The sequence below is a fragment of the Pituophis catenifer genome, unplaced genomic scaffold, assembly GCF_029215685.1.
Source record: "Pituophis catenifer annectens isolate HBS135680 unplaced genomic scaffold, rPitCat1.0.hap2 SCAF_10, whole genome shotgun sequence".
NCBI lineage: Eukaryota > Metazoa > Chordata > Lepidosauria > Squamata > Colubridae > Pituophis > Pituophis catenifer.
This window is the reverse complement of record NW_027256890.1, coordinates 28,951,239-28,965,053: the sequence shown is the minus strand read 5'-3', so window position 1 is coordinate 28,965,053 and position 13,815 is coordinate 28,951,239. Positions and strand designations below refer to the sequence as shown.

Below are 13,815 nucleotides of genomic sequence, written 5' to 3'. Positions count from 1 at the left end.
GTACCCCGAGCCCCGTCAGAAGAGCCTCGCATTCACACAACAGCCTGACCTGCATTACGGGAAGTCCTCGACTTACAGTTGTCTGTTAATGATCGTTCAAAGTTGCTACGGCACTGATAAAAGTGACTTAAAAGATGATCCTCGCACTTACGACTGCCACAGTCACAGACACCCCTCCCCCCCCATGGACACATGATCAAAATTTGGGCACTGGGCAACTGGCCTATTATTTATGACATTTGAATTTCCTGAATTCATTAGATCGCTATTTATAGCCTTCCCAGCCGGCTTCCGACAAGCAAAGTGACGGGCGGAAGCTGGATTCACTTAACGACTGAATGTTTGCTTAGCAACTAGGGGGAAAAAAATCACAATAATCGGGCCCGATTCATTTGACCATCTTGCTTAGCAACATAATTTTTTTTTTGTCTTATAATGAGCCCATAATCCCTTGTATTGTGCCCTTTGTCGGAGCAACTTAATGGAGCTGAGTGTTTACTGGCCGGATGCCCTTCCTGTCGCCAATACAGAGTTCGCAGTAGATATATTCTCATTGTGCAGAGAGAGAGAGAGAGAGAGAGGAGAGAGAGAGAGATCTGCCCGATTCACTTCTTGCTTAGCAACAGAAATACCAGCAAAAATGGGTGTTATATGTTGAGAACTCCCTGTACTGCATAAATTCATTTTTCATTTCTGGTCTTGGACTGGGCATTAGATTTGGCCGGGTTCACACAATGCCCTAAGCAGACCAAGCTTCCCACTGGGGTGTTTGCAGAGGGGCAGAATCTGCATCCACCGAATCAAAACGCCTAGGTTGCATCAACAGAGGGACAGTATCAGAATAACAGCGTCGGAAGGGATCTCGGAGGTCTTCTAGTCCAACCTCCTGCTCAGGCAGGAGACCCTTTGCCATTCCAGAAAAACAGCTGTCCAGTCTCTTCTTGAAAACCTCCAGTGATTGAGCACCCACGGCTTCTGAAGATAAGCCATCCCAGTGGATAATTGTTCACTGGTTAATTGTTAATTATATCAGAGTCACATTAAGTGCAGGTACCATTTTATACCAAACTGGTCAGACCACACTTGGAATTCTGCATCCAGTTTTTGGTCGCCACGATATAAAAACGATGTGGAGACTCTAAGAAAAAGTGCAGAGAAGAGCAACCAGGATGATGAGGGGACTGGAGACTATGAAGAAAGGTTGCAGGAACTGGGCCTGGCTGGTCTAGTGAAGAGAAGGACCAGGGGAGACAGGATAGCAGTGTTCCAATATCTGAGGGGCTGCCACTGAGAGGAGGAAGGGGGTCAAGCTATTCTCCAAAGCACCCGAAGGCCAGACAAGGAATAAAATGGATGGAAACTGACCAAGGACAACCTAGAAATAAGGAGAAATTTCTTGACAGTGAGAACAATCAACCAATGGAACAGAAGTTGCTGGCTTAGCAAATCAAAGAGGGAGGGAGGGAGGAAGGAGAGATAGGTAAAGGTTAGAGTGGAGGAGAAAAAGAGAAAGGAGAAAGAAAGAGAAGAAAGAAAAAGAAAGAAAGAAAGAAAGAAGAGAAAGAAAGAAAGAAAGAAAGAAAGAAAGAAAGAAAGAAAGAAAGAAAGAAAGAAAGAAAGAAAGAAAGAAAGAAAGAAAGAAAGATGTTGAGACTAGAAAAAGTGCAGAGAAGAGCAACCAGGATGATGAGGGGACTCGAGGCTAAATCATACAATGAACGGTTGCAGGAACTGGGCCCGGCTAGTCTAGGGAAGAGAAGGACCAGGAGAGCATCTTCCAGTATTTGAGGGGCTGCCACAGAGAGGAGGAAGGGGATCAAGCTATTTTCCAAAGCACCCAAAGGCCAGACAAGGAACCATGGATGGAAACTGATCAAGGAGAGATTCAACCTGGAACTAAGGGGAAATTTCCTGACAGTGAGAACAATTAATCAGTGGAACAGCTTGCCACCAGAAGTTGTGAGTGCACCAACACTGGAGGTCTTCAAGACAACCATTTGTCTGGAATGATATATAGGGTCTCCTACTTGAGCAGGGGGTTGACCCCCCAAGGTCCCTTCCGGCTCAGTTATTCTATGATTTCTTATTCTAAAGGCTCCCCACCCCCACCCCAATCTCTGTCCTGCTCTCTCCTCCCAGGTGGCCGTCGTGCGAATGAAGCAGACGGAGAAAATCTACGCCATGAAGATCCTGCACAAGTGGGAAATGCTGAAGAGAACCGAGGTGACTATTCCCAGGCCCTGGGATCCATCTGCCAAAGTCTCAGCAAGTTAGGATTAGACCTCGGATGGGAGACCACTAAGAGATCACCAAGCTAGCCCAGGAAAGCAGCTGGAGAAAGGCGGCCTTAAACCATTTTTGTGCCGTTGTCAAGAAAATGACAGATATGGAATTTGGCCGTTTGGGGAATCTCTAGCCACGCTCTAAATTTTCATTGATTCCTTCGTTTCGTAAATCCAGAAAGTTTCTTAGCCATCAAGTGGGCTGGTTGGTTTCAGGAAGATGGGAAAAAGTGGCCCTCAACCCCACCATGCATACACACACACACACACAAAGACCCTTCAAATTCAAATTAAATTATTGTCATTTCTTTCTTGGTCGTGAGCCTCGCGGAATTGTGGAGTGTTGGTGGCATATAAATGGAATAAATTGTGATTATTGTGGGTAGTGAAGAGTTAGATGGGTGAGAAAACATAATAATTCAAATCCCTAACTAAGGATCTAAGAATTATTTTTATAATTAGGATTTATTAAGGGCGATTTCATTAGTTTATTAAGGCGATACATTAAATGGCTTTCATATTAATATTTTACATTTTATAGTTCTTGTGACCTTCCCAGCCAGTTTCGGACAAGCAAAGTCAAAGGGGAAGCTGACAGGAAAGATTGCAAGTCATGGTCATGGGATGTCCCGCTTAATGGCTGTACCACTTAATGACCGCACCACTTAATGACAAACAGTCCTCGACATACGACCACATTGACTTACAACCAAAATGCCGGTCCCAATTGTAGGCATAAGTCGAGGACCATCTGTACTTTTTCTGCGCCAGATAGCAGAGCTGTCAGGTGGGTTAAGCTTTGTGCTGAGATTCGCATCCAGCCTCACCTTCTGTCTCCTTTCAGACGGCTTGTTTTCGAGAGGAACGGGACGTCCTCGTGCATGGGGATCAGCAGTGGATTACCACGTTACATTACGCCTTCCAGGACGAGCACTACCTGGTGAGCCGAGACACATTTTCGAATCCAGGAAATTTTGAACAGGGTTTCCTCTCGGATGTCAGTCTGTTGGGAACTGGCAATAGTGGTTTCTGTCTCTGGGGTGGAACATGGGGACGAAGTGAAGAGAGAAAAGGGTTTTGTGCAATGGCTGCTGGCCCCATTTTTGCCTCCGAATTGGTTGCTTGCTTTGCAAACTTGATTTCCTCCATTCACATGACACGCTAAACCCAGCCAGGGTACCAAGTCACAGGTTTTGTGTGCGTGTTGTGTGAATCGAGAAAATCGGGCGCCAACAGAGGTAGAAGCTTGTAAAATTTTGAACCTGCTTTGGAAGGAGGTAGGGAGCTATAATTGTGGCAATAGATTTGTTAAGGTTCCACTAGAAGGGTTTACAAGGGTTTTTTTTTTGTCCTTTCTAATTCACATTTTTTAATGTTCTTGTCCAGTTTTGTTTTGTTTTTGTTAAATGTTTTTTTTTCTTTCTTTGGGGTTTTGCATTTTAATCTTTTTTGAATTAAATAAAAAATTAGTGGGGAGGGAAAGGTGCACTCAGCCAGTTGCTTGCATTTTGCAAGCATGGAGATTTAGCTATGAGGTTACGTGTGAATGAGGGGGTGCGACGCGTGTCTGCACGTGACGGAATATGAGGGTGAATGTTTTCTCTTCCGTGGTACGGTCCTCTCTGAAGCCCAACCCTACCAATCAGGAGCATCTGTGGTGCTGGGTTCAGATGTTGCTAAAAGGGATGGAAAAACTGTCATTTCTTTGCAAAATTTCAGAAAATTCATCTGTCACCTCTCTGCCCACTGATCGTGACTGCTCAATGCTAGCATTCAGCTTTCTAAAAAAAAAAGGAGGTGCTGGCTTTTCTTGATGCCCTGCTCCCCAAAATGTGGCCTGTCTTTGCAAGAACGTAGTGTCAGTAAATCTAGTAATGATTGAACGCCACCTGACTCAGCAAAATGGATTCGTATCATCTTTCCTCACAGTGGACTAGAAACCTGAAAAGGCCACTAGCTTTCGGTTTCTAAATGCAGCCTGAGGTAACAAGGTAAACCTGAGGTAAAAACAAGAGATTGGCAGTGGCTGATTTTCCTCACCAGTTTTTCCTCAATCTGGGCAGCTATAAAAATGGGTGGACTTCAACTCCCAGAATTCCCCAGCCAGCTGTGCTGATGGATGGACTTCAACTCCCAGAATTCTGCGCTGTCCTGGCTGGGGAATTCTGGGAGTTGAAGTCCACCCGTCTTAAAGCTACCCAGATTGAGAACACAATTCCACATTCTCACCCATGTGCAAATATTGTCCCACAATTCTGTTGGCAGTGCGGGCTGAGGATGCTGGGCTTTGCCATCTCCACCAAGTGAGATTTTGCACCCAAAACATTCTCGGAAGCCACCATCATCTGAAATTCAGGGAGGAAACGGGTTATGGGCCACTCAGGTGTGTTCACCTCACCTTCCCCAACCGCAGGGAAGGTGTGAACTTCAGCTCCCAGAATTCTCAGCAAACAACCTCGCTGCCGGAGGGAATTCTGGGAGTCGAAGTCTCCACCTGCAGAACGCAGGTTGGGAAGGGATGCTAGAGGTTGGCGGTTCCTTTGACAGTACCTGGTGATGGATTATTACGCCGGAGGAGACCTACTCACCCTGCTGAGCAAGTTTGAGGACCGGCTGCCGGAAGACTTGGCCTGCTTCTACCTGGCCGAGATGGTCCTGGCCATCCATTCCCTCCATCAGCTCCAGTATGTGCACAGGTACGTCTCCTCTTGCTTTTTCCTTCTGTTAACGTTGGCCGTGGATTGGAAGGATCCCTGGGGTGGGTCAGAAAGCCACAAGGTGACTTATGACGGCACAATTGCACTTTGTGGGTTGTCCTTGACTTACAATAGTTATTATTATTATACATTATTATACAATTATTATACAATATTATACAATTATTATACAATAGTTATTATTATTATTATTATTTTGAGCCACAGTGGCGCAGTTAGACTGTGGTACTGCAGGCCACTTCTGCTGACTGCCAGCTGACTGCAATTTGGCAGTTCAAATCTCACCAGGCTCAAGGTTGACTCAACCTTCCTGTTCTGACCCAGCCTCAGAAGAAACAAGAAACAGACTCCTTGTTACAAAAAAAACCCCTCTTTATTTACCTCTTGTGAATTAATGGCGTTCACCCACCAAAAAGTCCAGGCAAGAGTCCATCAAGGAATTAACTGCAGCAACAGACCTTATCAGTTCCTTGCGATAATTGCAAGGATTTTACCGACCTGGGAAGGATGGAAGGCTGAGTCAACCTTGAGCCGGTGAGGATCGAACTCCTGGCAGTCGGCAGAGTCAACCTGCAATACTGCACTCTAACCACTGCATCACCGCGGCTCTAAAAGTCAACCCTCCCCATGTTTGAGGGGTTGGCCACCTGGTCCTTCCCTGAGAGCCCCACAGTCCCCCAACCTTTCTACTTTTCTGAGGTGCCACCACTTACCAATGGGGGCCCTTCCCTCCACAGGGACATCAAGCCGGACAATATTCTGATTGACACCAGTGGGCACATCCGCCTGGCGGACTTTGGGTCCTGCCTTCGCCTGGCTCCGGATGGCACGGTGAGCTTGGCCTGGGGTCTGATGGGGATCGGCGTCCAGGCCTGATTGGGGAAGGCTGGCCTGGATGGTGTAGACAGGGCCCCCCCCCGGCAGTGAACTAGGGTCTTTGCCAGTATATCGTAGGCACCAGCTTTGATGGGAACCAGTTCATTTCCTGAAGATGGTCTGTTTAGTTGCACATGGCACGTTTTGTTAAACTAAGACCAAATTTAGAGCGCACCCAAGTTTAGAATTAAGCCAGGTTTAGAACTAAGCCAGGTTTAGAGCTAATCCAGGTTTAGAGTTAAGCCAGGTTTAGAGTTAAACCAGGTTCAGAATTAAGCCAGGTTTAGAGCTAAACTAGGCTTAGAGCTAAACCAGATTTAGAGCTAAGCCAGATTTAGAGCTGAACCAGATTTAGAGCTGAGCCAGGTTTAGAGCTAAGACAGGTTTAGAGTTAAGACAGGTTTAGAGTTAAGACAGGTTCAGAATTAAGCCAGGTTTAGAGCTAAGACAAGTTTAGAGCTAAACTAGGCTTAGAGCTAAACCAGATTTAGAGCTGAGCCAGGTTTAGAGCTGAGCCAGGTTTAGAGTTAAGCCAGGTTTAGAGCTAAACTAGGCTTAGAGCTAAACCAGGTTTAGAGCTAAGCCTGGTTTAGAGGCTAAGCCAGGGTTAGAATTAAACCAGGTTCAGAGTTGAGCCGATTCTGAAAACTGGCCAAAAACACTCTCGTAACAGTAGGGGTCTAGAGGGAGGGACACAACACGGAGTGTGCTTGTGTGCCAAATGATACCACGTGATGATGTCATCAGGCCTTACGTAGACATCCGTAGAGGTATGCTGCAAATAAATAAGCATTTGTATAAAGCAACATTTTTTTCAACCTTGGCACCTTTAAGATACGTGGACCTCAACTCCCAGAATCCCATGCTGGCTGGGGAATTCTGGGAATTGAAGTCCACCCTTCCAAAAGTTGCCAAGTTTGAAAAACACGGATCTAAAAGGCTCTTTAGATCTTAATCCAAAGGATAAATTTGAAAGGCGGCAGAATCTGAACTCGGGCTCTGTTTTTTTTTCCTCCCCCCTGCCCCTCCCTCTCCCCCCTTGATGTAAAAAAGATGTGGAGACTCTGGAAAGAGTGCAGAGAAGAGCAACAAAGAGGATTAGGGAGCTGGAGGCCAAAACATACGATGAACAGTTGCAGGAACTGGGTAGGCCTAGTTTGATGAAAAGAAGGACCAGGGGAGATATGAGAGCAGTCTTCTAATATTTGAGGGGCTGCCCCAAAGAAGAGGGAGTCAAACTAATCTCCAAAGCCCCTGAGGGCAGGACAAGAAGCAATGGGTAGAAACTAATCAAGGAGAGAAGCAACTTAGAACTAAGGAGAAAATTTCCTGATAGTTAGAACAATTAACCAGTGGAACAACTGGCCTCCAGAAATTGTAAATGCTCCAACACTGGAAGTTTTAAAGAAGATGTTGGGTAACTATTTGTCTGAAGCAGTGTAGAGATTCCTGCATAAGAAGGGGGTTGGACTAGAAGACCTCCAAGGTCCCTTCCAACTCTGTGATTCTATTCTATTCTGTTCTCCCAGGTGGAGTCCTCGGTGGCAGTGGGCACCCCCGATTATATCTCCCCAGAGATCCTGCAAGCCATGGAGGACCGAAAGGGCAAATACGGCCCCGAGTGTGACTGGTGGTCTCTGGGGGTCTGCATGTACGAGCTGCTTTTCGGGGAAACCCCTTTCTACGCCGAATCCCTGGTGGAGACGTACGGCAAGATCATGAACCACGAGGTGAGTCACGCGGGCACCGTAGGTGAGGAAGGCCGCAGGAAGCAAATGAAGGCAGTTTATCTTAGAGAGAATGGTTTTTTAAAAACGTTTTACGGGTGGTCCTCGACTTACGACCACAATGGAGCCAGTGGTGGGATTCAAATAATTTAACAACCGGTTCTCTGCCCTAATGGGTGGTATGGGCGTGCCCTAATGGGTGGGTGGGCGTGGCCATGGTGATGTGACAGGCAGCACTCGGCCTCCTGCACCCCCCTGGGAGCAAAAACGGGCCACGGGGGAGATGCGCCACCCCCCCCCCCCGCGTGCTCCATTTTGGGCCTAGTAGGTCTTCCTGACTCCATTTTACCTGGGAGCCAAAATGAGGCTCGTGGGGAGTCCTAGAAGGGGCAGGGCGGGGCCAGCCAGAAATTTAACTACCGATTCAACCGAACCGGCTGAATCCCATCACTGGGATCCCAGGGAAAATCACTGACAGCTAAGTGAGACAGTTGTGAAGCAATTGTGCCCCCATTTTTATGACCTTTCTCGCCACCGTTGTTAAGTGAAGCACTGGAGCCGTTAAGTTAGTAACACGGTTGCTAAGCGAATCTGACTTCCCCCACTGTCTTGGCTTGTCAGAAAGGTCGCAAAAGAGGATCAACACGATCCCAGGACACTGCGACTGTCGTAAAATACGAGTCAGTTGTCAGGACTCTGAATTTTGATCACACATGCCATAAGGGATGCTGCAACGGTCGTAAGTGTGAAAAACAGTTACGAGTCATTTTTTTTTTCAGTGCCTTCAAACGGTCACCAAATGAACCGTTGTAAGTCAAGGCTACCTGTATTTACTTGTTTGCAATACTTATGCAGACATGATTGCCAAACACTGGTTCACAATTGGTTTCAATGAACAGCCAACACCCCAGAAAATAAACTTAGGATCCAAAAAGATCTTGACAGACTTGAAATGTCCACAAAAAAAAAAAAAAAAAATTGGTTGCAGAATTATAGATGTCAACCGGTGCCAATTTTTTGGAGATGTCTATAACAATTATTGGAAAAATACTCCAATTTAAAAAAATATTGGAAAAATTTACTCACATTTTTATCGGCTTTCCACGCATGTCAATTAGGGAGTGACCCTAACCGTTTGAGATCATGTATTTTCATAACAGGGATGTTATTATTCACGATTGATGTCAGTATTATTTTTAATTTATTGTATGTCTATTGCTGGTCGAGGACCGTAATAAAGTTTTTATTCTTAGGACAGACTTGAACAATGGGCCCTTATCCAACAAAATGAAATTTAATGGGGAGAAAAGCAAATTTTCTACATTTAGGTAGGGAAAAAAAACCAAAGGTACCAAGTACAGATTAGGCGAGACCTGGCTCCGAAACAGTGAGAGGGACCTTGGAGTCAGATAGACAGATTATAACAGATTAACAGAGTTGGAAAGGGACCTTGTAAGTCATCTAGTCCAACCCCCCACCCAAGCAGGAGATCCTACACCATTTCTGACAGGTGGCAGTCCAATGTCTTCTTGGAAAGCCTCCAGTGATGAAGCTCCCGCAACTTCTGAGGCAAATTCTGTTCTTTACAGATTAACAGAGTTGGAAGGGACCTTGTAGGTCATCTAGTCCAACCCCCCACCCAAGCAGGAGACCCTACTCCATTTCTGACAGGTGGCAGTCCAGTGTCTTCTTGGAAAGCCTCCAGTGATGAAGCTCCCACAACTTCTGAGGCAAATTCTGTTCTTTACAGATTAACAGAGTTGGAAGGGACCTTGTAGGTCATCTAGTCCAACCCCCCACCCAAGCAGGAGACCCTACACCATTTCTGACAGGTGGCAGTCCAGTGTCTTCTTGGAAAGCCTCCAGGGATGAGGCTCCCACAACATGAGCCCTTAAACATGAGCCAGCCGTGTGCAGCAGCAGCTAAAAAAACCTAATACAATCCTTGGTTGTATAAATAGAGGCATAGAATCACATGAAGTATTAGTATAAAATTTTATAAAACCTTGGTATGGCCACATCTGAAATTCTGCATCCAGTTTTGGTCCCCGCATTACAAAAAAGAGGTTGGGATTTTGGAAAAAGTGCAGAGAAGAGCAACAAAGAGGATTAAAAGGCCCGGAGACTAAAACATATGAAGAACGGTTGCAGGAATTGGGTCTGGCTAGTCTAGAGAAAAGAAGAATTAGGGGTGACATGATAGCAGTCTTCCCGTATTTGAGGGGCTGCCCGAAAGAGGAAGGGGGTCAAATTATTCTCCAAAGCACCAGAAGGCAGGACAAGAAACAATAGAGGGAAACCAATCAAGGAGAGAAGCAACCTGGAATTGAGGAGAAACTTCCTAACAGTGAGAAAAATTAACCAGTGGAACTGCTTGCCACCAGAAGTTGTGAGTGCTCCATCACTGGAGGTTTTTAAGAAGAAACTGGACAGCCACTTGTCTGAAATGCTATAGGATCTCCTGCTTGAGCATGGGGCTGGACTAGAAGACCTCCAAGGTCCCTTCGTACATCTTCCATTTGTCGGGCTCAGCAGCTGGATTTTGCACCCGTTCAGTAGCTGATGGACCGCACTTTTTTGCCTTGGGCAAAAATTCAGGCAACTCCCTCCCTGAGTCAAATTGGCTGCCAGCCTTGGGTGTGAGCGCTCCCACTTCCCCTCCCAACACAGCTTGGCTCGCTTTTCACGAGTCACCTCAAATGATCCCACTGCAGGGCCTTTGTCCTCCGTCCAGTAGTGGCACAAACGTATGGCCACCACTCAGCCCAAAATGTCCGTTGCTGAGCGAGACAGCTGTGAAGTGAAGTTTTTGCCCCGTTTTACGACCTTCCTTGCCCTAGCTGTTCAGTGAATCACTGCCGTTGTTACTTTCGTAACAAGGTCGTTAAGTGAGTCCAGCTACCCCCATGGTTTTGCTGGCCAGAAGGTCACAAAAGGGGATTCCGTGACCCCAGGAGGACCACAGCAACTGTCATAACTATGAGTCAGTTGCCAAGCATCTGAATTGCAATCACATGACCCATGGAGATGCTGCAACGGTCGTAAGTGTGAAAAACGCTCATAAATTCAGGGTTTTTTTTACGGCTGTTGCAACTTTGAATGGTCACTAAACGAATGGTTGTAAGTCGAGGACTAACTGTAGTCCATTCTTGGAGGGTGAGCTTGCCATTTTAATTCTATTAATGCAGGGTGAATTCTAACAGGTGTGCAACTTTCCTGTTGCCCTTGCTTAAACCCTGATCTGTTGCTTTCACAATCTCGATTACCTTGCTTAAACCCCGATCTGTTGCTTTCACGATCTCGGCTACCTTGCTTAAACCCTGATCTGTTGCTTTCACGATCTCGGCTACCTTGCTTAAACCCTGATCTGTTGCTTTCACAATCTCAATTACCTTGCTTAAACCCTGATCTGTTGCTTTCACGATCTCGGTTACCTTGCTTAAACCCCGATCTGTTGCTTTCACGATCTCGGTTACCATGCTTAAACCCCGATCTGTTGCTTTCACGATCTCAGTTACCTTGCTTAAACCCCGATCTGTTGCTTTCACGATCTCGGTTACCGTGCTTAAACCCCGATCTGTTGCTTTCACGATCTCGGTTACCTTGCTTAAACCCCGATCTGTTGCTTTCACGATCTCGGTTACCTTGCTTAAACCCCGATCTGTTGCTTTCACGATCTCGGCTACCTTGCTTAAACCCCGATCTGTTGCTTTCACGATCTCGGTTACCTTGCTTAAACCCCGATCTGTTGCTTTCACGATCTTGGTTACCGTGCTTAAACCCCGATCTGTTGCTTTCACGATCTCGGTTACCTTGCTTAAACCCCGATCTGTTGCTTTCACGATCTCGGCTACCTTGCTTAAACCCCGATCTGTTGCTTTCACGATCTCGGTTACCGTGCTTAAACCCTGATCTGTTGCTTTCATGATCCCAATTAGTCCAGGAATTTTGGTTTCTGGAGTCCTTGGTGGAGCACAGCACCCCCTATCGATACCAGCTGCCCAAGGGTAGCAGATAGACCCCCCTGAGATGTCGGAGCCCCCGTTGCATCCCCCCTTCTGTTTCCTCTTCCAGGACCACCTGCAGTTCCCCACGGATATCACCGACGTCTCGGAGAGCGCCAAGGACCTGATCCGCGAACTCTTGTGCCGCCAAGAAGTCCGTCTGGGCCAGAAGGGCATCGAGGACTTCACGCGCCACCCCTTCTTCGAGGGCATCGCCTGGGAGGACCTCCGCAAGAGCCCTCCCCCCTTGGTCCCTGAGGTGGCCAGTCCGGCCGACACCTCCAACTTCGATGTCGACGACGACACCCTCAAAGAAGCGGTAACCATCTGTGACGGTGCTTGCGAATGAGTGCGGATGCCAAGGGCCCATGCCAGGCTGCTGGGAGGGGGCGCGTATGAGATGGGCAGGAACCCCAGCAGTTGCCAAGCAGACCCTGACCTCCCTGCCCAAGAAAGGGGTGCGGGTGGCCAAATTTGAGGGCTGATAGAAACCTGAGATGCCACGGCGGGCTGGCAAGCCACGCTTGGTGCCACTGCCTCGGTTGCAGGCTCCACATGTGGTCAGACCTAAACCCAAAGATGCCACTGAAATCCAGTCTAATCCAGTCCTTTATTTGCTTACACTTTAGACTTAAACTCAGAATAACTTTATTATTGTCATTTTGAATGTATGCTAATCGGCATACGTTAAAATGAAATTTCATCGCATCCAGCTCTCAAACCCAGGTAGTCCTTGACTTATGACTTAGGACATCATCCATGCCACCCCTTTGGGAGTGAATGGGAAAGTAGGGAGTCACCGGGTGGGGAGGGGAGGTTGCTGCTAGAAAAACAAAACATTCACACGGACCCTTCAATAACAAATAGTCCTCCGTTTAGAACCATAATCGAGCCCAAAATTATGCTGGTAACTTATGTTGCTCACTAAGCGGGCAGGTAGTCCTCAACGTACGACCACAATTGAGTCCAACATTTCTATTGCTAAGCAAGACAGTTGTTAAATGAATTTTGCCCCATTTTACAACCTTTCTTGCCACGGTTGTTAAGTGAATCGCTGCAATTGTTAACGTTAGTAACATAGCAATAGCTCTTAGACTTATATACAGCTTCATAATGCTTTCCAGCCCTCTCTAAGCGGTTTACAGAGTCAGCCTCTTGCCCCCAACTGTCTGGGTCCTCACTTTACTGACCTGGGAGGGACAGAAGGCTGAGTCAACCTTGAGCTGGTCAGGATTGAACTGATGGCAGTCAGCAGAATTAGCCTGCAATCCTGCATTCTGACCACTGCGCCACCATAGGAATAGACTAGAACAGAACAGAACAGAACAGAACAGAATAGGGAAGAGAAGAGAAGAATGGAATGGAATAGAATAGAATATAGAATATAGAATATAGAATATAGAATATAGAATATAGAATATAGAATATAGAATATAGAATATAGAATATAGAATATAGAATAGAAATAAAGAATTTACAATTTAGAATAGAATTCAATAGAATTGAATAGAATATAATTTAGAATAGAATGGAGTGGAGTAGAATAATAACTTTATTGTCACTTTGAATGTACACTAATTGGCATACATTAAAATAAAATTTCATTGCATACAGCACTCAAAGTGTCACCACCTCTAATATACACTACATAAACATGACAAGATGTATAAATAAATACAAAATTATGTATATACCCACATATATTATATGACACAGAGAAACAACACAGTCTAGTTTGGATGTTTACATGTACATGCCGAGAGAAACGAATCTTGTGAGTTTACAAGATCGATGGCATAAGGAGCAAAGCTGTTACAGAATCTGGTAGTCCTGCTAGAAATCCTTCGAAACCTCCTCTCAGAGGGGAGCAACAGAAACAAAACGTGGAGTGGGTGTGTGGGGTCTCTAACAATGCTTCGAACTCTAAGCACATAGCGCTTATAAGTAGCATCTTGAATAACGGGAAGTGAGCTTCATATGATCTTCTCCACTGTCCTTACCACTCTCTGTAGGGACTTTCTATCTGAGGCACTGCAGCCACCAAACCAAACAGGGATGCAGTTTGTTTAAAACGCTCTCCATCGTGCCTCTGTAGAAAGTAAAAAGAACAGAGCTGTCAGGGAAGTAGGCAGAATCCCTTGTCCACAGTGGATGCTTTTTGCTAGAAACTGGAAGTAACCCCCAGTTTCCGACAAAAAAATGTTGCAAA

General features: G+C 46.2%; 1 protein-coding gene across 1 annotated transcript in view; it reads left to right on the top strand.

Annotated features, from left to right (window-relative positions):
- The window catches only part of LOC139322202 (serine/threonine-protein kinase MRCK gamma-like), a 106,981-nt gene that overhangs the window by 32,762 nt on the left and 60,404 nt on the right, over nucleotides 1-13,815 (top strand). The window contains 6 exon segments of the mRNA XM_070951219.1: nucleotides 2,140-2,223; nucleotides 3,127-3,222; nucleotides 4,830-4,978; nucleotides 5,737-5,830; nucleotides 7,405-7,605; nucleotides 11,677-11,925. Coding sequence (XP_070807320.1) covers nucleotides 2,140-2,223; nucleotides 3,127-3,222; nucleotides 4,830-4,978; nucleotides 5,737-5,830; nucleotides 7,405-7,605; nucleotides 11,677-11,925 — 873 coding nt within the window.